The sequence below is a fragment of the Macadamia integrifolia genome, unplaced genomic scaffold, assembly GCF_013358625.1.
Source record: "Macadamia integrifolia cultivar HAES 741 unplaced genomic scaffold, SCU_Mint_v3 scaffold_138A, whole genome shotgun sequence".
Taxonomy (NCBI): domain Eukaryota; kingdom Viridiplantae; phylum Streptophyta; class Magnoliopsida; order Proteales; family Proteaceae; genus Macadamia; species Macadamia integrifolia.
Genome location: NW_024870622.1, coordinates 26,377 through 52,774, shown reverse-complemented (window position 1 = coordinate 52,774; position 26,398 = coordinate 26,377). Strand labels below are relative to the sequence as shown.

The 26,398-nt window shown below is 39.9% G+C and overlaps 2 protein-coding genes and 2 long non-coding RNA genes across 5 annotated transcripts in view; 2 read left to right on the top strand and 2 right to left on the bottom strand.

Moving 5' to 3' along the window:
- LOC122070887 (PRA1 family protein H) overlaps positions 1-26,398 on the bottom strand; it is a 93,830-nt gene that overhangs the window by 61,608 nt on the left and 5,824 nt on the right. The gene's annotated exons all lie outside the window — the stretch shown is intronic.
- On the top strand, positions 23-2,049 carry LOC122070891. The gene is made up of 4 exons (XR_006138011.1): positions 23-158; positions 307-392; positions 795-961; positions 1,804-2,049. It is a non-coding gene; the product is annotated as an uncharacterized LOC122070891 (long non-coding RNA).
- LOC122070892 lies at positions 2,636-4,704 on the bottom strand. The gene is made up of 2 exons (XR_006138012.1): positions 4,482-4,704; positions 2,636-3,454 (listed from the first exon to the last, which is right to left on the bottom strand). It is a non-coding gene; the product is annotated as an uncharacterized LOC122070892 (long non-coding RNA).
- On the top strand, positions 14,317-16,689 carry LOC122070889. The gene is made up of 4 exons (XM_042635119.1): positions 14,317-14,441; positions 15,703-15,995; positions 16,086-16,214; positions 16,318-16,689. The coding sequence occupies exons 2-4, from the start codon at positions 15,798-15,800 to the stop codon at positions 16,672-16,674; spliced, it is 684 nt and encodes a 227-aa protein (XP_042491053.1). The 5' UTR covers positions 14,317-14,441; positions 15,703-15,797; the 3' UTR covers positions 16,675-16,689.

Sequence of the window (26,398 nt, the reverse complement as noted above, 5' to 3'; positions counted from 1 at the left end):
AAGTAAAGAAGAGAGAGAGAGAGAGAGAAAGAATAAAGGAAAAGGAAGAGGAAGAAGAAAGAAGAAGGGAATTGATCATAGAGCTTCACTGGAGCCGGGTCTTAGCATTTTGAGGCTGGAATGATGATTAGCTCGTCGGGATCTTCGATTTGAGACAGGTATTGTGCATATTCTAAGGATTCTTAGGAAAACCCCTTTCTTAAATCCTATTTTGATTTTTTGGGAAAAACCCACTTAAATCTTGCTAATCCTACTTGGGTAATTGAATCTAAGGTCTAATGAAAGGTGTGTACAATGATTTTGAAGGATTTGGAAGGAGTGTTGGTGAAGATCTAGAGTTTTTGAGTTAAAGAAGTGAAATTGGGGTTTCATTGGTGTTCTTGAGAAAAGAGGTAAGAATTCCCCTTTTTTTTCTTTTGATTTGATCTTAGATTTAGGTTGTGGATGTATGAGTGGACCCTAGATGAGGGATTGGCGTCGTTGGATCAACCACAAACAAGTTCCCCAAGTCGGAGAGAAGATAGGAAGATGATAGAAAATTCTCGTTTTCTGGCGTGTCAAACCGGCGGGTCTCAGACCCACCTGTGTGCCCAGAACTCAATTTTGAGTCTCTGGCCTAACTGGCGGGTATCAAACCAGTGGGTCTCAAACCCACCTGTCAGGCCAGAATGCCCAGAATGGGCCCAAATTAGATGGGCAACCCCCATGTATGATTCTAAACATGGTTTGAGTGTTCAATCATAATGATTTTCACCCCAAAATAGTGAAATGATAAATCATTACGTTTATGATAGGTTACACTCGTTATACGCATACCCACCCATAAGATCTCCTATGCACTAGATGCAAGCACCGCGTACTTACTCAAGTAAGTGGGGAGTGGACTTTGATTTAATTCTATATGCATACCCACTCATCAGTTCTCCTACGCACCAAGTGCAAGCACCGCATACTTATACAAGTAAGTGGGGAGTGGACTTTGATTTAATTCTGGAGTGTTTATGCATCACTTAACATGTGTTAGTCTAGCCATGTCATCATATCACTTATATGTAGACTAGACATCATGTATGCCATATCACGCATTGTATGTGCATTTACATATTATGCTATGCTTTGTTTTATGTTTGAGTATTCATTACGTTTTGATGTATGTGATAGAAGAATCTCATTTGGACATAATGTTTATGCTAAATTAGATGCCATAGCTAGCTTGGAAACCAGTGCATAGTGGCTCATGGATTTGGATGCGGTGCCATCGTGTAATCGTACTATCTTATATAGAGGTATGCGGCTAGGATTGATATACCCCTCTGTGCTACGACCCTTCCCAACAGGGATTTACGTGTTGGGTTACCACTGGGGGGAAGCATTGAGTCACAGTTGTTGGACTCCTACCACAGTTAGAAGTACGCATGACTGATCGCTAGGACAGTCAATAACCCCGACGATATATTCAGAGGGCCAATCGTGCTGCTCTTATTTAGGGTGGAGTCACCTATTTTCTTTCTGTCATTTAAATTGCCAGGAGTCGACTTGCATTTATATTCTGATACCAACAGTGGGCCTTCTCCGACAACCCTATAGGTGTATCGTGGGATGGGGTTCGCGGCTCATACCCTGGGCATACGCGCACTATGGTTGTGAGTAGCACATAACATATGACCTAGTAATGTTGTTTAGGTGAATAAGATTAAAATGAATTGCATACATATAGGTTCATTTGTATTGTGACTACTTGTGTGGTCTTCCTTTCCACTTACTGGGCTAGTGAACTCATCCCATGTGTACAACTCTTTGTAGGTGATTTTACAGGTTACCTGCCTAAAGATCAGGAGCCGGGTCCCACTGTGGAGTTTCACTCCGAGGACTAGTGGGTCTCTGATGAGTTCGAGCACGGTGCTAATTACACATGTGAGGATAGTGTTGTATGGTAGCAGTGACTCCAGATTGATTCTTTTTTATTCTTTCGATGTACCCTTTTGATGACTTGATACTTAAATTGTTATATTTTGTGTATATACCATGCCTTCAGGCCCATATGTATATAACTTTATAACTCAATTTGAGTATCAAGTATTTAGGAATCAATTAATGGTATTTTTATAAACAGGTCTTCTACTAAAAATACAAGTCTTATCTTAATTTAGTAGATGTATGCTGCATAGTAGTTACTGCATTGTTGATCTTGGTAAGTTTGTGAGTTAACCAGAGTTAACTTGGTCACCGGCTCGGTTCTCTGAGAATAAGATGTGACAACAGTGGTATTAGAGTGCGATGCTTTACCTGCTTTCAGCATACTGCTTAGACCCCATAGAATCTATAATAGGTCAAGGGTGGGTTAAGATAAAAGCCTTATGAAAAGTTAAAAACCTTAATTAAATGTAAAATTTGTAACTTTTACATTTCATGGCATGAATGCATTGATAGAATGAATTTTGTTAATTAGTTTTGAATTTATAATAAGTGGATTTACTTGTTAAAAGAAAATTTTAATGAAATTTCGACAACATAGCGGTGTAAAGTGAGAAAACCAAAAATTTTCAAACACAAAACCTAATAGACGACAAACATAATATTATAATAACATATGATGACTGTCATTGCCACCACCAAACGACGCAGTTCTAATATGAAGCAAACCATTTAGAATTTCATAAGCACTACCATAATTATAATTCAAACTCTAAGTACACAAATGAAAATAAATTACAAAATGGATGGTAGATGCCATCATTGCTTAAGTCATATTAGTCCGATCATGCAAGAAAAGCAGGGAAGTAACCCATAAAACCCACATGATTCCTATGACCAGTTTAGGAGCTAGGTTAAACTGCATCAACCTAGCATATACTCTGCCCTTAGGAGAAAATTCTGTCTCAGATGCAGGCCTCACTCGTGTGCCACTGATTACCTCGTATATATGCTCCTGCATGTCCCGGCTAATCAGTGGGCCTATACCTCTAGTCCTAGGAGGATTGTAGTAGTAGATGTCCTCTGAGGAAATACCCATGATCTCTGCCAACCGATCTACAGTCAGGATGATCTCCACACCCTTCATCATACTGATTATGGCAAACTCTCCATCCTCCTCTATGGCCTCAAGGATACAATAAAACTTTCGCACTAAGTCCTTGTAGCAAGGCCAATCAATGTTTAGGATAGCCTCCCAACCTAGGGTAGTAAATCTCTCCAAGAGGAAAATGTGGGCCAAATGCTCCACCACCACTTGTTTCTCCAATGTCACGGGTAATGAGCGGAAGGTATCCCATGAAGATGCGGCCCTCGAGCTATAGAAGACCATCTCGTCGTAGTTGGTCGGGTCTTCAGGCTCCTCCCTTTCTCTAGGCGGAGATGGAGCTAAAGAACTAGACCCCACCTCTTTCTTCTTGGCCTTAGAAGCCTTCCTCTTTCTTGATGGATCTGTAGGTTCCTTGCCTTTTCGGGGTGGAATCTTGAAAATATAAAGAAAAGAGGTAAGTACATCGTATAAAACAAGGAGCCAATGTATAGGGAATACCAAGTTGGGACAGGTAGTAGAAATGGATCCAAGGAATGAACATGATAAGCTATGTTTAGCATATGACAGAGGACTATAGGAAATGTGATCTAAGCTAGCTTATTTCAAAGCATCAAACTCAATACCAAACCTGGATACCTAACCCTACCAGGTGATTCAATGTACAAATAAGAAGGATTGAAGTGATGGAAATCACTAAGTAAACATAAGTGATGCAAAGGGATGAATGGGATGAGGCGGTGTACAGTTATCCCAATGAGAAGTAGAAAATGAATAAATCCTTTCAAGAGAGCATGGCATAAGGTATGAATTTAACAAGAGATAGCATATCACTAAGATTAGGAATGAGAAATTTGAAGGTTGCAAACAAATAGACCTAATATGTAAAAAATTTCAAATCAGGAAGTCTAGCCAAATGGGAAATTTACATTTCAATTGAAAAAATCATTGACGATGTTAATATACTTGAGGGGCTATGATTCAAATATAAACAACAAGTTCAAAAATGGTTAGGCAAAAAATTCCCTAAATGTTTTGCCCAAAAGGAGGGGGCAAGTCCATATAAGAGTTGAGAAACAACCATGCCATCCAAATTGGGGCAAATTTATATAATGAGATGATTAGTGAACACAATAGAAGCCCCAAAATCGCAATGAAAAAAAAAATACAATCGGAATGCTAGATTAGCATAGAAAGAGAGAAATGCTCAATAGAAGCCCCAAAATCACTAGTAAGGGCACAAAAAGGGGAAAAATACTCCAACGGTTCCATTCAATGGATCAAAATGCTTGGAAACAATAATCTAAGCTCTACAACGGCATGTACTTCGTTTTTCATGGAAAGAATCAAAGAAAAAAAAAACTAGGATTTTATCCACATAGACGGTTTTCCCATTCAAAAAGAGAAAAAAAAAACAAAAAAAACCCAGATTTTGAGAGAAAAATAGGGTTTGAGAACTCACCTTGAAGATTAGATGGGAAAGTATGCAACTTGGATGGATCGTTGTGTCGATTAGGCAAGTTGAATCGTAAGGGATCGCCTAAAAATTGCCCCAAGTCTCCTGAGTTGGAGTGGAAGAGAAAGAAATGAAAAAGGGTCAAAAACAGGGGTTTAAAGCCCTTTTGTCACACCTTGACCGGTGGGTTTGAAATCAATGGTTTTCACCAGTCAGACCCACCGGTCTTAAACCCACCGGTTTTGGCAGTGGGTGCCTAGTGACCCCAGTGGGTCCTACATGGCCTGCATCAATGGATTTTAGGGTCATTTTTGAAAATAAATGAAGTTATAAGGGAATTTTGGCCGACACATATAATGGGACACAAATTGGAAATTTGAATTTTAATATGCACTTTTTTCCCGATTGTTTTAAAGTGTAAGTGCACAAGGTTGTGCCCAAGAATTCGAGCAATTGTGTAATGAATACCAATACTAACATATACATAATTTTCATGCAAATTAGGTACACTTAGCAATGGTACGCACTAGATCCTAGAGTGTCACTCGAGGTGCACCTCGAGATCCCCATCCTATTGGTAGCCCACCAATCAATAGGAGGCTTCAACCTACAGGGTAAGAATCTAACCCACAGCCTCAAGAGACAACTGATCAGAATGTGGCTCATAAGAATCCACCCATGGCTGCACTTCTTGATCCTCCACAGTACTCACCCCAGGTGATGTTGAGAATTTGATTCAACAATCAAATCAGACTCTCCATCAGCAGATTCTCTAGCAACTGCAAGCTTTTATGACTACTATGCAACATCAATGGTGTGCTACACTACCGGGTCAGCCTCCTTGGGTAGACATTTCACAAGGTCCAACTGGAGGTCCTAGTGTTGGGGCACAGGTTGGAGGTACACCACCTGGCATCACCTCTCAAAGTCAAGTTAGAGGTACACCACCCATGCTACCTCAGGGTACACCTCCATATATGATGCCACCTCCCTACCCATACTCCTAGTTAACAATTCGGCCAAATAATTCGTGAATTATTCGGCCGAACCGAATTTTTCCTAATTAAATCAAAATTTCTAACTGAATCAGAATTAAAAATAAAATTTGGTAAAAAAACGCAATTTTTACTAATTTGATTTAAAAAGGTGAATAATTTGGGCTGAATCGAATTAAACCGAATTGTTCGGTCCAATTAAACAGTATTTAAAAAAAAAAAAGCAAAAACAAAAAAATAAAACGTCATATATGAAACCCACGGTACCCACCACCGAAATAGTTTTTTTTTTTTTTTCATCTTCTTCTCCCCCAAATTTCCGCCTCCTTCTTCCCATCTTTTTTCTCCACCTAATTCTTCTGTAACAATCGTACGAATCTACTCTTTGTTTCATTTCTTTTTCATAACTTCATCAGTTCATCCTAAGATAGGGGAGATATCAAGCCTTGATGGATAATTTGAGGTTCCGGGGGACCAAGACATATTCATATCGCCGTATCAATCAATCTTCTTTTATATTGTTGCTTTAATTTTGAAAAATTAGTGCGTCTTAGTGCAATATGGGTCTTGTGAACCCAAGCAAAAGGATAGTGAAAATTTTTTGTGGTCAATTTATTTATTTGTTTTATTGTAGTTGTAATCTTGCTTTCACTGTTTTGGGGCCTAATCTATTTCATGAGTAGAAATTGGATTACAATAACCATTGCTTCCATCGCTCAATGACAATTTTTTCATAGTTTTTTACTTTATTGTATAAAGTAATTTGCTCTTTCTAAGTATACAAATCAAGTTAATAACTTGATAAATAAAAAATATACAATAAACTATAAAAATAATATCCGAATTTTTTGCCCGACTTTTATTTTTTTAATCGAATAATTCTTGAATCCGAATCCGACTCCGATTTTTATTTTGTCCATTTTTTTGACCGCTTTTTTGACCGAATCCTTAAATTAACCAATCGAATTATTTTGAATAATTCTCTGCCCGAATAATTCCCAAATCCGAATTTGCTAACTGTGCCCGTACCATCCGGCATATGCATCAGCCAGTGGGCCATACCACAAGAGTGGTGGAGTCATTTAAAAGGAACTTACCACCTACATTCACTAAGGTGGGAAGTGACCCTTTGGAACTGGATCGATGGATCTAAGAGATTGAGAAGATATTTGATGTGTTGAGTGCGCCGAGGCTCAAAATATTACCTGTGCGGGGTTACATTTAAGAATGAGGCTAACTCCTGGTGGCAAGCCTCAAAGGCCATATTGTTTTCCATACACCAAGAACCCAAATGGGAGCAATTCAAGGAGTTGTTCCTAGCAAATTACTACCCTCGGATTTTTAGAGACCGCAAGGAAGCGGAGTTCTTAGCCTTGACTCAAGGAAGCAAGTCGGTCCTTGATTATCAATAACAGTTTAAGGCCCTATTCTACTTTGCACCCCCTCACATGAAATCGACTGAAGAAAATGGCAAGAAGTTTCTAAAAGGATTGAAGGTATCCATTGGAACGATACTAGAGGCATTTGATCTGACTGACTATGCCCTGATTGTGTAGAAGGCTAAAGCCATGGAAGACAAGCAGAAAGGTGAATCATCCCTTACACCCGGGGTGTGGAAGAGAGCGAATCCGTATGCGGATTCAGGTGGCTCGAGTAAGAATTTTTGTGGATTATACAAATTTGGTCCTTTATACAGGCAGCCCTATAGGCCATCGAGTTATCCTCCTCGACCCGTTAGTGGGCCTAGTACTACATCTTTTCGCCCAAATACCAGTACGGTGCCCACAGCTACCAGGCCACCTCACCCTCCACTTGCTATAGGTTTAGCTCAAAGAGCTCCCACTCTGGTTTAAGCTTCACAAAACCATTGTTTTAATTGCCATTCATATGAGCATTTTGCTAAAGATTGCCGAGCCCGACCAGCCTTACCAACTAACCAGCCTTCTGGGTACAGACCTGCTTTGACTCAAGGGAGTCAACCACAAGGAAGGATGTATGCTTTGTCAGTTGAGGAAGCTGAAGCTATCACAGAAGTGGTAGTAGGTACAATTTAATTTGAGAATTTGCTTCTGGTAAATATTGATAACCTACTATATTTATGTGCATTACTATATTAGGTGTCCTACCTATATCAGGTATACTAGCATATGTCTTATTTGATTCAGGGGCTACACCTTCATTTGCATCAAAGAGGTTTGCTGAGAACTTGACATGACACCAAAGATATTAGAGCATAAGATGATAGTTAGCACACCTACAGGCAAAATTATACAGTTGAAGGAGATAAATGGGCCATGCACCATTGAGATCAATGGAAAGCAGTTAGATGCCCAACTCATCAACTTCAACATGCAACACTTTGATGTTACACTAAGCATGGATTGGTTATCAACACATCGAGCAAGCATGATGTGTGTCGAGAAACAGATCAAGGTGATCAATGAAGAAGGGAAGGAACTGATATACCAAGTGAATATAATAAAGCGGGCTAAAAAGGTCCTCATCTCCGCTCTGCAAGCAGTGAAATTGTTGGAAAATGGGTGTTAGGGGTACCTAGCATCGGTGATTGATTTAGAAGCAAATGTCACACCTCTAAAGGAAGTAGAGGTAGTTAAGGAGTTCCTAGACATCTTTCCATATGATCTAACTCAGCTACCACCTAACAGGGAGCTGGAATTTGCTATAGATTTAATTCCTAGAGCTGCCCCGATGTCCAAGGCTCTGTACAGAATGGCACCGACGGAATAAAAGGAATTGCAAGTACAATTGTAAGATCTGTTGAAGAAGGGATTCATACGTCTAAGTGTATCACCTTGGGGTGCTCCAGTGTTGTTTGTTAAGAAGAAAGATGGGAGCCTACGTATGTGCATTGATTATTGAGAATTGAACAAGTTAATTATTAAGAACCGGTATCCATTGTCACGTATTGACGATCTGTTTGATCAACTACAATGTGCTAAGGTATTTTCAAAGATTGACCTTAGATCTGGGTATTATCAACTCAAGATAAAGAGTAGTAATATACCAAAGACAACCTTTAGAACTCGGTATGGTCATTACGAGTTCTTGGTGTTATCTTTCGGGTTGACCAATGCACTAGTAGCTTTCATGGATTTGATGAACCGAGTGTTTCATGATGTTCTCAACAAGTGGGTCATTGTTTTCATTGATGATATCTTGATCTACTCAAAGTCAGAAGAAGACCATGAAAAACACTTAAGGATGGTACTACAGAGGTTGAGAGAGCAACAGTTGTATGCGAAATTCAGCAAGTGTGAATTTTGGCTCAAACATGTTAGATTCTTAGGACACGTGGTGTCCGAAAATGGAATCAAAGTAGATCCGGATAAGGTGAAAGCCATAATAGACTGGGAGATACCCAAGAGTGTAACAGAAATTAGAAGTTTCTTGGGTTTGGCAAGTTACTATAGACGCTTCATCAAAAACTTTTCTCAGATTTTAGCACCAATAACCAAGTTGACTAGGAAGGGTATAAAGTTTGATTGGTCAAAGGAGTGCGAAGACAGTGGCCAGTGATAGCACCAGTGTTGATTATTCCTAAAGGCACAGGTGGGATGACAGTGTATATCGATGCTTCTAAAATTGGATTAGGCTGTGTACTTATACAACACGGCTAGGTAGTAGCATATGCGTCCGAATAGTTGAAGGACTATGAAAAGAACTACCCAACCCATGACTTGGAGCTAGCAGCGGTCATTTTTGTCATAAAGATTGGCATCACTACTTGTATGGGGAAAGGTGCGAGATATATAGGGACCACAAAAGTCTTAAGTACTTTTTCACCCAAAGAGACTTGAATATGAGACAAAGGAGATAGCTTGAGCTTATGAAAGACTATGATTGTGATATTCAGTATCACCCAGAGAAGGCCAATGTGGTGGCGGATGCATTAAGTTGGAAAGCTCAAACTATGTCACTTGCCTATCTAGCTGTTAGTCCAGAGCTCGTATTGGAGGCGATGTTAATGGATGAAATCCTCTTGTATGAGAGAGCAACCTTGGAACTAGAGCATCAATTAGATGATGTCCAACAGTTGACTATGTCCTTGGCAACTCTACAGGTACACTCATCCATCAGGGAAGAAACCATAATGAAATAACCTTTGGATCCTGAGTTGTAGTGGATCAAAGAGAAGATTCAAGAGCAAACAATGAGTGACCCTCGCTTTACATTAGCCAGCGATAGGGCACTATTGTTTCGGGGCAGATTATGTGTGCCCTGCGATGAGGTGACATAAGACAAAATAATAAGGGAAACACACAATTCTGAGTACTCTCTTCACCCTGGAAGTACCAAGATGTACAAAGATCTAAAGCAACACTATTGGTGGCCAGTGATGAAGTCTATAATAGCTCTGTATGTGTCGACTTGCCTTGCATGTCAAAAAATCAAAGCTGAATGGCATCGACCTTTTGGCACTCTTCAACCACTCCCAGTACCCGAGTTGAAGTGGGATAACATTACAATGGACTTTATCACCGGACTACCACGTACACCCAAGGGAATGGATGCAATTTGGGTGGCAGTTGACAGGCTTACTAAGACAGCTCACTTCATTTCGATCAGGACCAATTACTCAATGGATTAGCTAGCATAGCTTTACATAGATAATGTTATACACTTTCATGGTGTACCAATGAGCATTGTATCAGACAGAGACTCGAGGTTTACCACCAGATTCTGGAAGAGCTTCTAGCAAGCCTTGGGATCACAATTGAACTTGAGTATGGCCTTCCATCCATAGACAGACGGACAGTCTGAGCAGACCATACAAATATTAGAAGACATGCTTTGAGCCTGTGCCATGAAAATGAGTGGCAATTGGGAGGAGTATTTACTTCTTATGGAGTTTGCTTACAACAACAGCTACCAAGCTATAATTGGAATGGCTCCATGTGAAGCATTATATGGTAGAAAGTGCAGAACTCCTCTATACTTGGATGAAGTATGTGAATGCCGAATGCTTGGACGGGAGATGATTCAGATGACATGCGATAAAGTCGATGTCATTAGAGAAAGAATTAAAGCAGCCCAGTCACATCAAAAGAGCTATGCAGATAGCCGTAGGAAGGAAATGAAATTCCAAGAGGGAGAAAAGGTGTTCCTTAAAATATCTCCTACCAATGGTCTGCGTAGATTCCACTAGAGGCAAGTTAAGTTTGAGATATATTGGGCCATTTGAGATTTTAAAGCGAGTTGGGGTGGTAGCATACATGTTGGCATTACCACATTCCCTTAGTAATGTTCACAATGTGTTCCATGTATCCATGTTGAAGCGGTACGTTTATAATCCATCTCACGTGCTACCTGTGGAACCATAATACTTAGAAGCTAATATGACATATGAAGAACATTTGGTTGAGTAGACTGGAAGGTGAAAACTCTTCGCAACCTCTCTATCGCTTTTGTAAAAATTCGGTGGGCTAACCATTCGATCGAAGAGGCATCTTGGGAGAAAGGATAATATTCAAGCCTTATATCCTTATCTTTTCGAGCAACTAGGTACTACAATTTCGGGGACAAAATTTTCAAAAAGGGGGGGTAATGTGATATCCTACTTTGTAAACCCGGTCTAATTACCCGTTTTGACTTGGTTTGATCATATAGGGGCTGAACTAGGGAGAACTGATGTAAGTACCATATAGAATATGATAGCAAGAGTGACCTTGAACTCGGATTGGCCCAATATAACTGAGTGGGTACCAAATGTAATATGTGCACCCAAGCCTTGCATTTGCACGCACCATGAGGCCATGTACAAGGAGTAAAGGTACGTACTAGTATTTGTGGGTTCCTTCGTAATTTAATTATGCATGGAAGTTTATTCCCATTGAAGCCTAAGTGGAACACTAACAAATGAGCTGACTGTAAGGTATGACACTACCGGGGGGGGTAAGATACCCACCTGAGATACCCACTTGAGATGTACCCACTTGAGATACCCACCTGAGATATATCCACCCACCTATGACTAAAAGATATTTTAGGGGCTCAGGTATAAAAGGGAAATATTTGTTGCTTTCCTCCCAGATTAATGCTAGTTGGTTGGTGGGAGAAAGTAAAGAAGAGAGAGAGAGAAAGGAAAAGGAAGAGGAAGAAGAAAGAAGAAGGGAATCGATTATAGAGCTTCATCGGAGCCGTGTCTTAGTATTTTGAGGCTGGAATGATGATTAGCTCGTCGGGATCTTCGATTTGAGATAGGTATTGTGCATATTCCAAGGATTCTTAGAAAAATCCATTTCTTAAATCCTCTTTTGATTTTTGGGGAAAAACCCACTTGAATCTTGCTAATCCTACTTGGATAATTGAATCTAAGGTCTAATGGAAGGTGTGTACAATGATTTTGAAGGATTTGGAAAGAGTATTGGTGAAGATCTAGAGTTTTTGAGCTAAAGAAGTGAAATTAAGGTTTCATTGGTGTTCTTGAGAAAAGAGGTAAGAATCCCCTTTTTTTCTTTTGTTTTGATCTTAGATTTAGGTTGTGGATGTATGAGTGGACCTTAGATGAGGGATTAGAGTCGCCGGATCGACCCCAAACAAGTTCATGGGAAGATGATAGCAAAGTTCTCATTTTTCTGACTAGGGGGTGTCAAAGCGGTAGGTCTCAGACCCACCTGTGTGCCCAGAACTCAGTTTTGAGTCTCTGGCCTAACCAACGGGTATCAAACCGGTGGGTTTCAGATCTGCCTGTCATAGTCTCAGACCCACCTGTCAGCCCATAATGCCCAAAATGGGCCTAAATTACATGAGAAACCCCCATTTATGATTCTAAATCTGATTTGAGTGTTCAATCATGATGATTTTGACTCCAAAATAGTAAAATGATAAATCATTACGTTTATGATAGGTTACACTCGTTATACGCATACCCACTCATCGGATCTCTTATGTTCCGGGAGCAAGCACCCCGTACTTATACAAGTAAGTGGGGGGTGGACTTTGATTTAAATCCAGAGTGTTTATGCATCACTTAATATGCGTTAGTCTAGCCATGTCATCATATTACTTGTGTGTAGACTAGACATCACGTATGCCATACCACTCATTGTATGTGCATTTACATAATATACTATGCTTTGTTTTATATTTGAATATTCATTATGTCTTAATGTATATGATGGAAAAATCTCATTTGGACACAATGTTTATGCTAGATTAGATACCATAGCCAGCTTGAAAACGAGTACATAGTGGCTGGTGGAATGGGACGTGGTGCCATCGGATAATCATACTATCTTATATAGAGGTGTGCGACTAAGATTGATATATCCCTTTGTGCTATGACCCTTCTCTACAGGGGGTTTACCTGTTGGGTTACCATTGGGGGAAAGCATCGGGTCGTTGTTGTTGGACTCTTGCAACGGTTAGAAGTACGCACGACTGATCGCTAGGATAGTCCGTAACCCCGACGGTATATTCAGAGGGTCTATTGTACTGCTTTTATTTCGAGTGGAGTTACCCATTTACTTTCTGTCATTTAAATTGTCGAAAGTCGGCTTGCATTTACATTCCGGTAGCAATGGTGGGCCTTCTCTGATAACCCTATGGGTGTATCACGGGATCGGGTTTGCAGCTCCTATCAGGAGCATACGCTCATTGTGGTTGTGAGTAGCACATAGCCTATAACCTAGTAATGTTGTTTAGGTGAATGTGATTAAAATGAATTGCATACATATATGTTTATTTGTATTGTGACTACTTGTGTGGTCTTTCTTTCCACTTACTGGGCTAGTGAGTTCATCCCACGTACACAATTATTTTTTGATGATTTTACAAGTTACCCGCCTGAAGATCAGGAGTCGGGTCCTACTGTGGAGTTTCACTCCCAAGAATGGTGGGTCCCTGATGAGTTCGAGTACGGTGCTGATTGCACGTGTGAGGATTGTGCTACATAGCAGTAGCGACTCTAGATTGATTCTTTTTTATTATTTTGATGACTTGATGCTTAAATTGTTATATTTTGTGTATATATCATGCCTTCGGGCCTATATGTATATAACTCAATTTGGGAATCAATTACTGGTATTATTATGAACATGTATTCCGCTGAAAATACAGGTTTTATCTTACTTTAGTAGATGTATGCTGTATAGTAGTTACTGCATTGTTGATCCTGAAAGGTTTGTGGGTTAGCCAGAGTTAACTCGGTCACTGACTCGATTCTGTGAGAATGGAGTGCAACACAGAGAGGACTAGAACCGAAAAGAAACCTAATAAGAAGCCTGTAATCAAACTGAAATCAATACACATTTATTGATTCCTGTTTTGGTTGTACTCATTTTCACATCGAAATCGATGAAACTGAATGAAACCAGTCCAACCAATCTATTAACACACCCAGCTGAGTTAATACAATGATTTGGTTTCCCACTAATGTACAAACTCGAAACTCGTAACTCGTAACTCGTAACTCGTCCTAGTTACTACCTTTCTTCTAACCTCTTCAAAGTTTTGAGTTCAAAACCGACGGATTGGATTATCAATTACGTGGACTACTAAATGATGATTAATTAAGAATTAGTTTAAAACAAGCAATCATAGTCCCATCGGTAAGTGAACTATACTTAGCGTTGCGTGTATAATCTACCGCAGCACCGCGTGGCATAATTCCGGATAAAGCGAATAATAAGGAGAATCATTAGAGACCTACGTGGGACCCACTGCTATCAATTTCTTATCTCAACTTCCGAAGCAGGGAAACTGCCATTCTCTCCGAACCTCCTTCGCTGACTCTCTCAACACGTGTCTTCGATCTGACGCTTCGGAGTGAGGTTCGGCTTCCCAGCTCCTCCGCGCTCGTGACTTGTTAGCTCTCTTTGCTTCTTCTCCCCTTCTTTGGTGTTGCTTCAGTTACCTCATCTCTCTCTCTCTTTCTCTCGATTTCTGATCTTTCTCTTACACTTCGAACAATCAATTCGATGAAGCTTTCTTGATTTGTTCCTCCGTTAAGGTATTTTTCTTTGTAAATTTCATGTAAATGATCGCCTCCATTAACTTAATAAGCTTAAATTGATGTTCGAGTGGTTTCAAGTCGGCTATTTTCTTCCCTTCTAGGGTTACATACTCGACGATCATCTCATTCGCTGCTTTTTCTGTGTCTGCTTTTGAGTTCTAATATAGTGTTAGCTTGTCGATGGAAAATATGGATTGGAATCTTACTCAACTGATTTAGGAGAAAAAAAAAAATGATTTTTTATGAGAATATCTCGATGCTCCTTCCAAATATAAACATACAACTGCAGTATTGAACTATAAAGACTATGCGTTTATCATGGATGAAGAGATTTTCTTTCACCCCTGATGTTCTAAAATAAGTGGGTTTGCAACTGATTAGGGAATTGGGGTCTAGATTGCCGTTATATGTTTTTCACGATCGATATGAAATTATGGTCTGTTATGGCTTAACCACTGGGTCCCTTTCCGATATCAGTGGACATTTCATCCGTCTTTGATGTGATGTGGGCTTAATAAGTTTTAATATATGAATAATTTTAAGAATTTAAGAATTTTGGCTTTGAACGAGTACATAAGATCCTTATGCTCTGATTCTTGTGTAAGTTATTGGTTTTATTAAAGCCATGTCCGTTGCAGATGGAGGCCCGAGTCTGACAACTGAATTATTAAGTGATTTGTCTCTGGCATCTATTTTATTTTATTTTTTTTAAGGATTTGTTTTTCTACCCATCAAGACTACAGAGATTTTTCCTTATTTCTATTACTTATCAGACAGCACGTATCTGTTGTTGGTTATATCCTTTGATTCTTTACATTTTTGAGCACTCGGTGATGCATTGCTATATTTTCACTATTTTGTTGCATCTGAATAGAGCTATGAGGTATGACGATTTGAGAATTAAGAATCTTAAGTTGGTGTTTATAAATACAGAAATTGTAAGCCTAGCTTTTCATGGCATGCTGATGTCAGATGATTGTTGAAATTTGGTTTCTAAGAAATTTCTTAAGCTGCTCATGAGTTTGACGGGGCAGCCATTATCTATGGCAAATGAATCTGCATTGAAAGTAGTAGTTTGTACACGCATTAATCCCTGCAATTGGATGCACACAACATATGCTTGAAGCATTTTGTCTGATATTCGTTTGTTGGATTCTGGGTCTTTGAAATGATTAAATTTGCTTTCTTTCTGTTATTAGAGGAATGAACAGGTGAAGCATGAAATAACTTTTTGTTTTTAACTCTTTCTTTTTTGAAGGTGTAAGCATTCTAAATGCAGCATCAATGGGTGGGCTGTATTGTTCTGCTGCATTTTCATGACAGTTCTTGAACTATTTGCAAAATCATTTCTCAATGGGAGGAGCTTGTTCGAGGAAGAGAGACCAACAGGTCAATGAAGACAGTGTGCAAAGAGGGGTCCCTGGAATATATTCCAAAAGTGGCAGTTCAAAATGGATGGGGACCTTGTTTCCTCGGTCTAGTGTAGATATTCAGCAGGGAAGAGGCAAATGCCCATCTCTTATAGAACTATGCATTCATAGAATATGTGAGGTATTTGTTTTCCTTAGGTCATGCTTATTTCAGAATCATCAGTGCGAATTCTCTTTCTTGATCATTCTTTTATAATCCTTTACTTAACAGGATATTGATAATTATAGCACTTTCTCCATACTACCAAGGGATTTAAGTCAGCTGATTTTTAATGAATTGGTGTATTCCAATCGTTTGACTGATGTTTCTCTTGAAGCTTTTAGAGATTGTGCTCTCCAGGTAATATCTCTGTTGGCTAGTATACTTTTGTGGTCTGATTTCTGTTTGCGTATCAATCAATCTCAGAACTTTGAAATAATGGTTTTTAGCTGCTCTTTTGCAGGATATTTCTTTGGGAGAATACCCTGAAGCAAAAGAATGTTGGATGGATGTAATTTCTTCCCAGGGTTCATCTTTGTTATCAGTAGATCTTTCTGGTTCTGATGTAACAGATTCTGGGTTGGCCCTTCTCAAAGATTGTACAAACCTCCAAGCCTTGACTTTCAATTATTGTGACCAGATTTCAGACCATGGACTAGAACACATTAGTGGTATTTTCTTCTCTATTTCATTTTGTATGTGGGGATTTATTCCAGTCCTACAAAATCCTGCATCGTATTACTGTCGCGTTTCTGACTATAGAAAGCTTTTTCTTATATGCCAACAATCCATGTTAATATTTATAACTGATTTTTTTTGAATGATTTTATTTCTGTTGTTGGACACGGTTGAAGTTTGCTGATGTGTTTTATAGGTCACCTAAAGTGGTTTCTTTATTGTTTGTTAACTGCCTACTGTTGTATACTAATTATTTTATCTGCTTTCCTTTTCCCAACATCAGCTAACTTCATATAGTCCTGGGACCCAGATTTTTTATTTTTATTTTAAATAATGATAAGAATCATAATATTTTTCTTATAGATAATTGGAAAAGATGAAAATACACAGACATAAAGTTATCCCAGACTACATAATAAAAACCCAGAAATCCATAGCATTGGACAAATCCAAAAGCACCAAATTCTGGAATCCCTAACTAAAGAAGCTAGATTTACAATTCAAGGTCCCTATTGCCAACTTAATGGATGTTTCTTTCTGCAACTGACTCCTAGAAGAACTGCTCTGACAGTTTCACAAAATGCCCAGCTACTACTCAATTATAAACTTGAATAGTTGAATGAAAAGAAAATCCATCTTGGCTTGCAACACAATGATGGCTTATTTTATGCCTGTCTTTTATATGTATCTTAGCGAATAGAACAGTGATGCAGATTTATCACCAAAATGGACTTGTTTTCTTAGGAATAAGCCTATGGTTGGGTTGTATGCATGTTGGGCCTTTAGTCCAAGGTTTTTTTAGTGTAATAGGCCACTTTAATAGTTTAATGAGTCTAAACCATGGTAATAGGTATGCATACGGGATTAGTTACTATGGTTTACATGTTTTGGTCTAGTAGTGGTTTGGTTCATTAGTTGAACCAGTCATGGGGTCAATAAGTGTTTAGAATGTACTTTTACTTTTACTTTTACCTTTTTACTTTTCTAGAAAAGGGGAGAGGAATCAACTCACTTTTGTAAGTAATGGTGGGGTGAAGACTTTCCCATACCAACTTTAAGAGGTGATGATTTTTCCACCTTTGGTAGTTGGTGAGTGAAGACTTTTCCACCTTTGGTAGGTGGGGGATGAAGATTTTTCCACCTTTGGTAGGTGGGGGATGAAGACTTTTCCACCTTTGGTAGTTGGGGGATGACTTTTCCATTGTAACTTTAAGAGGTGAGGATTTTTCTACTTTTGGTAGTTGGTAGGTGAAGACTTTTCCAACTTTAGTAGTTGGAAGGTGAAGACTTTCCTACCCCAACTTTAATAAGTGAAGACTTTCTACTATTGTTAGTTGGAAGTTGGGTATGTAATGTTTTGTTGAGTTGGTCCTATAAATAGGGATCAATTGTAAGCATTCAAAAACAACTCAGAATTTGAAATCAAAGTTTGCTTATGCAACTCTCTTCTTGTGTTTGATCAAGAATCTCTTGTGTTTGATCAAGAAATCCCTTGTGTTTGATCAAGGTAGGTTGGTGTTTGATCCAGTCGATCCACCTTGCGGTGTGAAGCCCGGGTGTTATATTATTGTTTATTGTTCCATCTTTTTTCATCTTTCAACAAGTTTTAGCAATATCCTATTCTCCATGTCTAGAATTCCCTATTCTCTGAGAAAAGATCCTACCCTGGTACTGTTTTGAGCTTCCTCAATTTCAGTATTACATCAATTGGTATCAGAGCATGGCAGAGAATGAGTCTCTGAGGCTGCTGCCAGATCCACCTGATCCGATGACAAGGGTGATTGAGATGCTTCAACAGCTCTCTACTGGACAGAAGATCATAAGTGCGAGGTTGCAATCACTTGAGAATCAAAGTACTACTCCAATACAAGGTAGCAATGTACCATTCGAGAGGGAGGACAGGTATCAATTACAATCTACTGTGCATCGTCAACATAGGAGAAGTGCTGAAAGGGCACAACAAAGAACCCCTACAGCACCACCTACCTTTGAGGAGCATATAAGATCTTATTTCAATGGTGATCTTGAAGCACCTCGTCGACGTGCTGATGAATCACAGAAGGTCAAGCTTGAATTAAAGGAGTTCAGCGACAAGCATGATTCCCAGGTATTTTTTGATTGGTTGGTTACTTTAGATAACTACTTTGACCGGTTTGAATTATCTGAGTCGCACAAGATGAACCTAGCGCATACTAAGCTAGTTGGGTCAGCCCGCGAGTGGTGGAGAACCAAAGAAAGGGATCTAAAAGATCATGGTAGATCTCCCATTACTTGGGAAGAAATGAAGTACGAGTTGGCGGGCATGTGCCTATCCAAACATGAACGAAGAATGTACTTCCCTCCACCCGAGTCCCCTTTAAAGTCTTCTTCAGATTTCCAAAAACTACCCACTGGTGACAAGAGCATGAAAGAAGTAATAGACCATATGGCCGTTCTTGTGCAACAATATGCAAAGGAGCAACATGAGAAGACACCTCCCATCAACGATCCAAAGTCAGAAGTTGAGGTTAGTGTGGAAGAAATTCCAACAATTTCTACTGTCAAAGAGGGGTTAGACAATGATGATCCCATCATTGAGACTCATGTGGCAGAAATCGACATTGAAGACATTGTTCTTGAAAAGTTGGAGCTTATGCCTCAAGTCTTTGCCAAGGAGATTACCAATGTTGAGGACTCTATAAATTCAACATTCACAACCTATATTGATTCAAAGGATGATCATGTAGAGTTCATTATGCCACCATGGTTCTTTGAAGAGAGAACTCCACACGTTGAAGACTTTATCCCCAATGTTCCTACATCACCCGAGTTTTGTTTGGGAATGGTCAAAACTGCTACTCACATGTGGTTTCCCCCTCATCACTACAAAATTCGAGGACGAATTTTTTCAAGCTGGGGAGAGTTGATGCAGATTTATCACCAAAATGGGCTTGTTTTCTTAGGAATAAGCCTATGGTTGGGTTGTATGCATGTTGGGCCTTTAGTCCAAGGGTTTTTTAGTGTAATAGGCCACTTTAATAGTTTAATGAGCCTAAACCATGGGTAATAGGTATGCATACGGGATTAGTTACTATGGTTTACATGTTTTGGTCTAGTAGTGGTTTGGTTCATTAGTTGAACCAGTCATGGGGTCAATAAGTGTTTAGAATGTACTTTTACTTTTACTTTTACCTTTTTACTTTTCTAGAAAAGGGGAGGGGAATCAACTCACTTTTGTAAGTAATGGTGGGGTGAAGACTTTCCCATACCAACTTTAAGAGGTGATGACTTTTCCACCTTTGGTAGGTGGGGGATGAAGATTTTTCCACCTTTGGTAGTTGGGGGATGAAGACTTTTCCACCTTTGGTAGGTGGGGGATGAAGATTTTTCCACCTTTGGTAGGTGGGGGATGAAGACTTTTCCACCTTTGGTAGTTGGGGGATGACTTTTCCATTGTAACTTTAAGAGGTGAGGATTTTTCTACTTTTGGTAGTTGGTAGGTGAAGACTTTTTCCAACTTTAGTAGTTGGAAGGTGAAGACTTTCCTACCCCAACTTTAATAAGTGAAGACTTTCTACTATTGTTAGTTGGAAGTTGGGTATGTAATGTTTTGTTGAGTTGGTCCTATAAATAGGGATCAATTGTAAGCATTAAAAAAAAACTCAGAATTTGAAATCAAAGTTTGCTTATGCAACTCTCTTCTTGTGTTTGATCAAGAATCTCTTGTGTTTGATCAAGAAATCCCTTGTGTTTGATCAAGGTAGGTTGGTGTTTGATCCAGTCGATCCACCTTGCGGTGTGAAGCCCGGGTGTTATATTATTGTTTATTGTTCCATCTTTTTTTTCATCTTTCAACAAGTTTTAGCAATATCCTATTCTCCATATCTAGAATTCCCTATTCTCTGAGAAAAGATACTACCCTGGTACTGTTTTGAGTTTCCTCAATTTCAGTATTACATCAATTGGAATATAGGTTGTGAATGTTGAATTTATAGAGTCCTCAACATTGGTAATCTCCTTGGCAAAGACTTGAGGCATAAGCTCCAACTTTTCAAGAACAATGTCTTCAATGTCGATTTCTTCCACATGAGTCTTAGTGATGGGATCATCATTGTCTAACCCCTCTTTGATAGTAGAAATTGCTGGAATTTCTTCCACACTAACCTCAACTTCTGACCTTGGTTCGCTGATGGGAGGTGTCTTCTCATGTTGTTCCTTTGCATATGGTACAAGAATGGCCATGTGGTCTGTAGGGGTGCTTCAAGATCACCATTGAAATAAGATCTTACATGTTCCTCAAAGGAAGGTGGTGCTGAAAGGGGTTCTTTGTTGTGCCCTTTCAGCGCTAGGTTCATCTTGTGCGACTCAGATAATTCAAACCGGTCAAAGTAGTTATCTAAAGTAACCAACCAATCAAAAAATACCTGGGAATCATGCTTGTCGCTGAACTCCTTTAATTCAAGCTTGACCTTCTGTGATTCATCAGCACGTCGACGGGGTGCTTCAAGATCACCATTGAAATAAGATCTTACATGTTCCTCAAAGGTAGGTGGTGCTGTAGGGGTTCTTTGTTGTGCCCTTTCAGCACTTCTCCTATGTTGACGATGCACAGCAGATTGTAGTTGATACCTGTCCTCCCTTTCGAATGGTACATTGCTACCTTGTATTGGAGTAGTACTTTGATTCTCAAGTGATTGCAACCTCGCACTTATGATCTTCTGTCCAGTAGAGAGCTGTTGAAGCATCTCAATCACCCTTGTCATCGGATCAGGTGGATCTGGCAGCAGCCTCAGAGACTCATTCTCTGCCATGCTCTGATACCAATTGATGTAATACTGAAATTGAGGAAACTCAAAACAGTACCAGGGTAGGATATTTTCTCAGAGAATAGGGAATTCTAGATATGGAGAATAGGATATTGCTAAAACTTGTTGAAAGATGAAAAAAGATGGAACAATAAACAATAATATAACACCCGGGCTTCACACCGCAAGGTGGATCGACTGGATCAAACACCAACCTACCTTGATCAAACACAAGGGATTTCTTGATCAAACACAAGAGACCCCATGATCTCTGAGGCTGAGGGTATCAGAGCATGGCAGAGCATGAGTCTCTGAGCATGGCAGAGAATGAGTCTCTGAGGCTGCTGCCAGATCCACCTGATCCGATGACAAGGGTGATTGAGATGCTTCATCCCCCACCTACCAAAGGTGGAAAAGTCTTCACCCAGCATCACTTACAAAAGTGAATTGATTCCCCTCCCCTTTTCTAGAAAAGTAAAAAGGTAAAAGTAAAAGTAAAAGTAAAAGTACATTCTAAACACTTATTGACCCCATGACTGGTTCAACTAATGAACCAAACCACTACTAGACCAAAACATGTAAACCATAGTAACTAATCCCGTATGCATACCTATTACCCATGGTTTAGGCTCATTAAACTATTAAAGTGGCCTATTACACTAAAAAACCCTTGGACTAAAGGCCCAACATGCATACAACCCAACCATAGGCTTATTCCTAAGAAAACAAGCCCATTTTGGTGATAAATCTGCATCAACTCTCCCCAGCTTGAAAAAATTCGTCCTCGAATTTTGTAGTGATGAGGGGGAAACCACATGTGAGTAGCAGCTTTGACCATTCCCAAACAAAACTCGGGTGATGTAGGAACATTGGGGATAAAGTCTTCAACGTGTGGAGTTCTCTCTTCAAAGAACCATGGTGGCATAATGAACTCTACATGATCATCCTCTGAATCAATATAGGTTGTGAATGTTGAATTTATAGAGTCCTCAACATTGGTAATCTCCTTGGCAAAGACTTGAGGCATAAGCTCCAACTTTTCAAGAACAATGTCTTCAATGTCGATTTCTTCCACATGAGTCTTAGTGATGGGATCATCATTGTCTAACCCCTCTTTGATAGTAGAAATTGCTGGAATTTCTTCCACACTAACCTCAACTTCTGACCTTGGTTCGCTGATGGGAGGTGTCTTCTCATGTTGTTCCTTTGCATATGGTACAAGAATGGCCATGTGGTCTGTTAATTCTTTCATGCTCTTGTCACCAGTGGGTGGTTTTTGGAAATCTAAAGAAGACTTTAAAGGGGACTCGGGTGGAGGGAAGTACATTCTTCGTTCATGTTTAGATAGGCACATGCCCGCCAACTCGTACTTCATTTCTTCCCAATTAATGGGAGATCTACCATGATCTTTTAGATCCCTTTCTTTGGTTCTCCACCACTCGCGGGCTGACCCAACTAGCTTAGTATGCGCTAGGTTCATCTTGTGCGACTCAGATAATTCAAACCGGTCAAAGTAGTTATCTAAAGTAACCAACCAATCAAAAAATACCTGGGAATCATGCTTGTCGCTGAACTCCTTTAATTCAAGCTTGACCTTCTGTGATTCATCAGCACGTCGACGGGGTGCTTCAAGATCACCATTGAAATAAGATCTTACATGCTCCTCAAAGGTAGGTGGTGCTGTAGGGGTTCTTTGTTGTGCCCTTTCAGCACTTCTCCTATGTTGACGATGCACAGCAGATTGTAGTTGATACCTGTCCTCCCTTTCGAATGGTACATTGCTACCTTGTATTGGAGTAGTACGTTGATTCTCAAGTGATTGCAACCTCGCACTTATGATCTTCTGTCCAGTAGAGAGTTGTTGAAGCATCTCAATGACTTTTGCCATTGGATCAGGTGGAGGCGGCGGCCACTGTGACTCATTCTCTGCCATCCTCTTGATACCAATTGATGTAATACTGAAATTGAGGAAGCTCAAAACAGTACCAGGGTAGGATCTTTTATCAGAGAATAGGGAATTCTAGATATGGAGAATAGGATATTGCTAAAACTTGTTGAAAGATAAAAAAAAGATGGAACAATAAACAATAATATAACACCCGGGCTTCACACCGCAAGGTGGATCGACTGGATCAAACACCAACCTACCTTGATCAAACACAAGGGATTTCTTGATCAAACACAAGAGATTCTTGATCAAACACAAGAAGAGAGTTGCATAAGCAAACTTTGATTTCAAATTCTGAGTTTTTTTCCTTGAATGCTTACAATTGATCCCTATTTATAGGACCAACTCAACAAAACATTACATACCCAACTTCCAACTAACAATAGTAGAAAGTCTTCACTTATTAAAGTTGAGGTAGGAAAATCCTCACCTTCCAACTACTAAAGTTGAAAAAGCCTTCACCTACCAACTACCAAAAGTGGAAAAATCCTCACCTCTTAAAGTTACAATGGAAAAGTCATCCCCCAACTACCAAAGGTGGAAAAGTCTTCATCCCCCAACTACCAAAGGTGGAAAAGTCTTCATCCCCCAACTACCAAAGGTGGAAAAATCATCACCTCTTAAAGTTGGTATGGGAAAGTCTTCACCCCACCATTACTTACAAAAGTGAGTTGATTCTCCTCCCCCTTTTTAGAAAAGTAAAAAGTAAAAGTAAAAGTAAAAGTACCTTCTAAACATTTATTGACCCCATGACTGGTTCAACTAATGAACCAAACCACTGCTAGACCAAAACATGTAAACCAGAGTAACTAATCCCGTATGCATACCTATCACCATGGTTTAGACTCATTAAACTATTGAAGTTGCCTATTACATTAAAAAAAACCCTTGGACCAAAGGCCCAACATGCATATAACCCAACCATAGACTTATTCCTAAGAAAACAAACCCATTTTGGTGATAAATCTGCATCAGGAGGAACAAGAAGAACCCGGAGTATACATACAACAAGGAGGAATAATAGGATGGGGCCAATCTGGTTTTGGAGGAGGTTTGCAAGTAGAGAGAGAAGGTTTAGGGGCAACCTTGGTATTCCCGTAGTTAACAAAGAAAAGGTATTTGGATTCATCACTGAGGGCACCAACAGAGGAATCACCTGCCTCATATCGTTCTCGTAAATATTGTTGGGAAGACTTTCGTCTAGAAGAACAGCGAGGAAGGAAGTCATCTTCAAAATCCTGTAGACAATCATCACAGTCACAGAGGTCAAAGTATTTATGACCAGTATGGGGATCTTGAAAGAAATAAATTGGGTTTCCTTGTGAATCAAAGGATTTGATAGGAATTTTTTCTTGGATCATACAAAAAGAGGTTGGAAACGGAGAAGGACGGGCTTGAGGGTTTGGAGGAGGAAACCGAATTTCGACCTCACCATTAGGGTGGGTGACATATTCTGGATCTGTAGACTGGACTGGTTCTGGAGGGGTCTGTGGCTAAGAAGCTGACACTTGTTGTTTATAAGTTGTAACCCAAGAAGAGGGAAGGAGACGAAAGAGTTCGTCTCTGAAAATCTGACGGGGGACATAGGTACAGCAAGGGACTTAGTTAGAGTCCATAGTTATGAACAAAGCATCTTCAGAATGGCCTGTAAGGAGATCAAATGCATAGTTTTGCAAACGATAAGCCATTTGATAATGCAATGTTGCAGCCTTGGCAATAACATTATGGGGAACACCAGTAATTTGGATTTGGAATTTAAGAGCAGTGGGAAGAAAGGGGTCAGACAGTGGAATATTAAAATTGGGATACAGAGTCAAGAATACTGTTCCTGCATTCAAGGTTGTCTGGACAGTAGCGATCACGGCATGTTGATACCGTAAGAACCGGCTGTCAAGGAGGGCAACACAGGAAACCACTGGGAGTCCTTTTCTACCATGAAATGAGAGAACAAATTTAATGGCTCCGAGATGAAGATGGGTATATCCTTGTTGGATCCACTGAGGGATCAACTCCAAGGGTATCTCAAGAGTGAAGAGTTGTTCCTTTTAGTAGCAGGGACCTGAAATTGATCAAAGCGAAATGCTTGTACCAATTCTTTCAAAGGTGGAGTCTTCTTAAGTTTAAGAAGAGTTGTCCATTTCGAGGATGAAGGAGTTTTGGGGAAAACAGTGAAAGGATTAAGGAGTGGCGTAGGAGTAGCAGGGATGACTTGATCATCAAGAGCATAAGAAAGTTCATAAAGATAATCTAAAGAAGAAGAAGAAGATCGGGAAGAAGAGGATCGATGGGGGGAAGAAAAAAGAGAAGAAGAAGGCAAAGCCATAAGGGTTTTAGTAAAGATAACTTGGCAAAATCCAAATCTGAACCATCACAACTCACTGGAGAAACTGAAGTAGGTAAAGACACAGCTAGTCGAGGCTGATCAAGAACCCCCCTGATCATAGTACCTAACTGCAAAGCAACCCGAGCCAAAAAGGAAATAGAACGGCATCCTTAGCCTGAAAGCCCACAACGCTCAAGGGTCTTTTTCTGCCAGTAGGAACCATAAGCAGGGATTACTTGCAAAAGGGCGTAGCCTAGACTGTATCTTTAGCTACAACAGGTTCAATCTAGTCGAGAGCGATAGCCAGAGAAGGAGATTAGCCGGAGAGGGAGAAGGGATATGGCTCTGATACCATTTTTTAAGAAGAGAAGGAAGAGTTTATGCCACACACCCAAAACCGGATACCCTTCTTTCATTCATAAGGCTCTATATATAGAGCAAATAAAGTAGGAACTGAAAGAACTTCAGAGACAACAGCGTGCTCTTCCTAAACGAACACAAGCAACCAGAGGTCGTGCCCGTGGAAGGCTGTCGCCAGCATGGACATCCACTGCTACACTTATGGATCTTAGTGATTATGAAGACGAATTTGCAGATGCCCCACCAGCAGCACCTCCATTTACCCCTTATCCTATGCCTGTTCCATACCCAGCACCACCACCACCAGTCCCACATGTGTCAAACCCCCGCCCCAGTTCTCCGGCTACATCCTCTACCCCTATGTCTACTCAACCACCTAAACCCATCCATACTATCATTTCCCCTTCGGAAAATACTTTATCTGAGTATCTTACGAACCTTTCCATCACAG

Coding starts and splice junctions, on each gene's coding strand:
- LOC122070889 (XM_042635119.1), top strand. CDS start 15,798: ATGGGAGGAGCTTGTTCGAGGAAGAGAGACCAACAGGTCAATGAAGAC. Junction 15,996..16,085: donor GCATTCATAGAATATGTGAG/GTATTTGTTTTC, acceptor TTTACTTAACAG/GATATTGATAATTATAGCAC. Junction 16,215..16,317: donor TTAGAGATTGTGCTCTCCAG/GTAATATCTCTG, acceptor GCTCTTTTGCAG/GATATTTCTTTGGGAGAATA.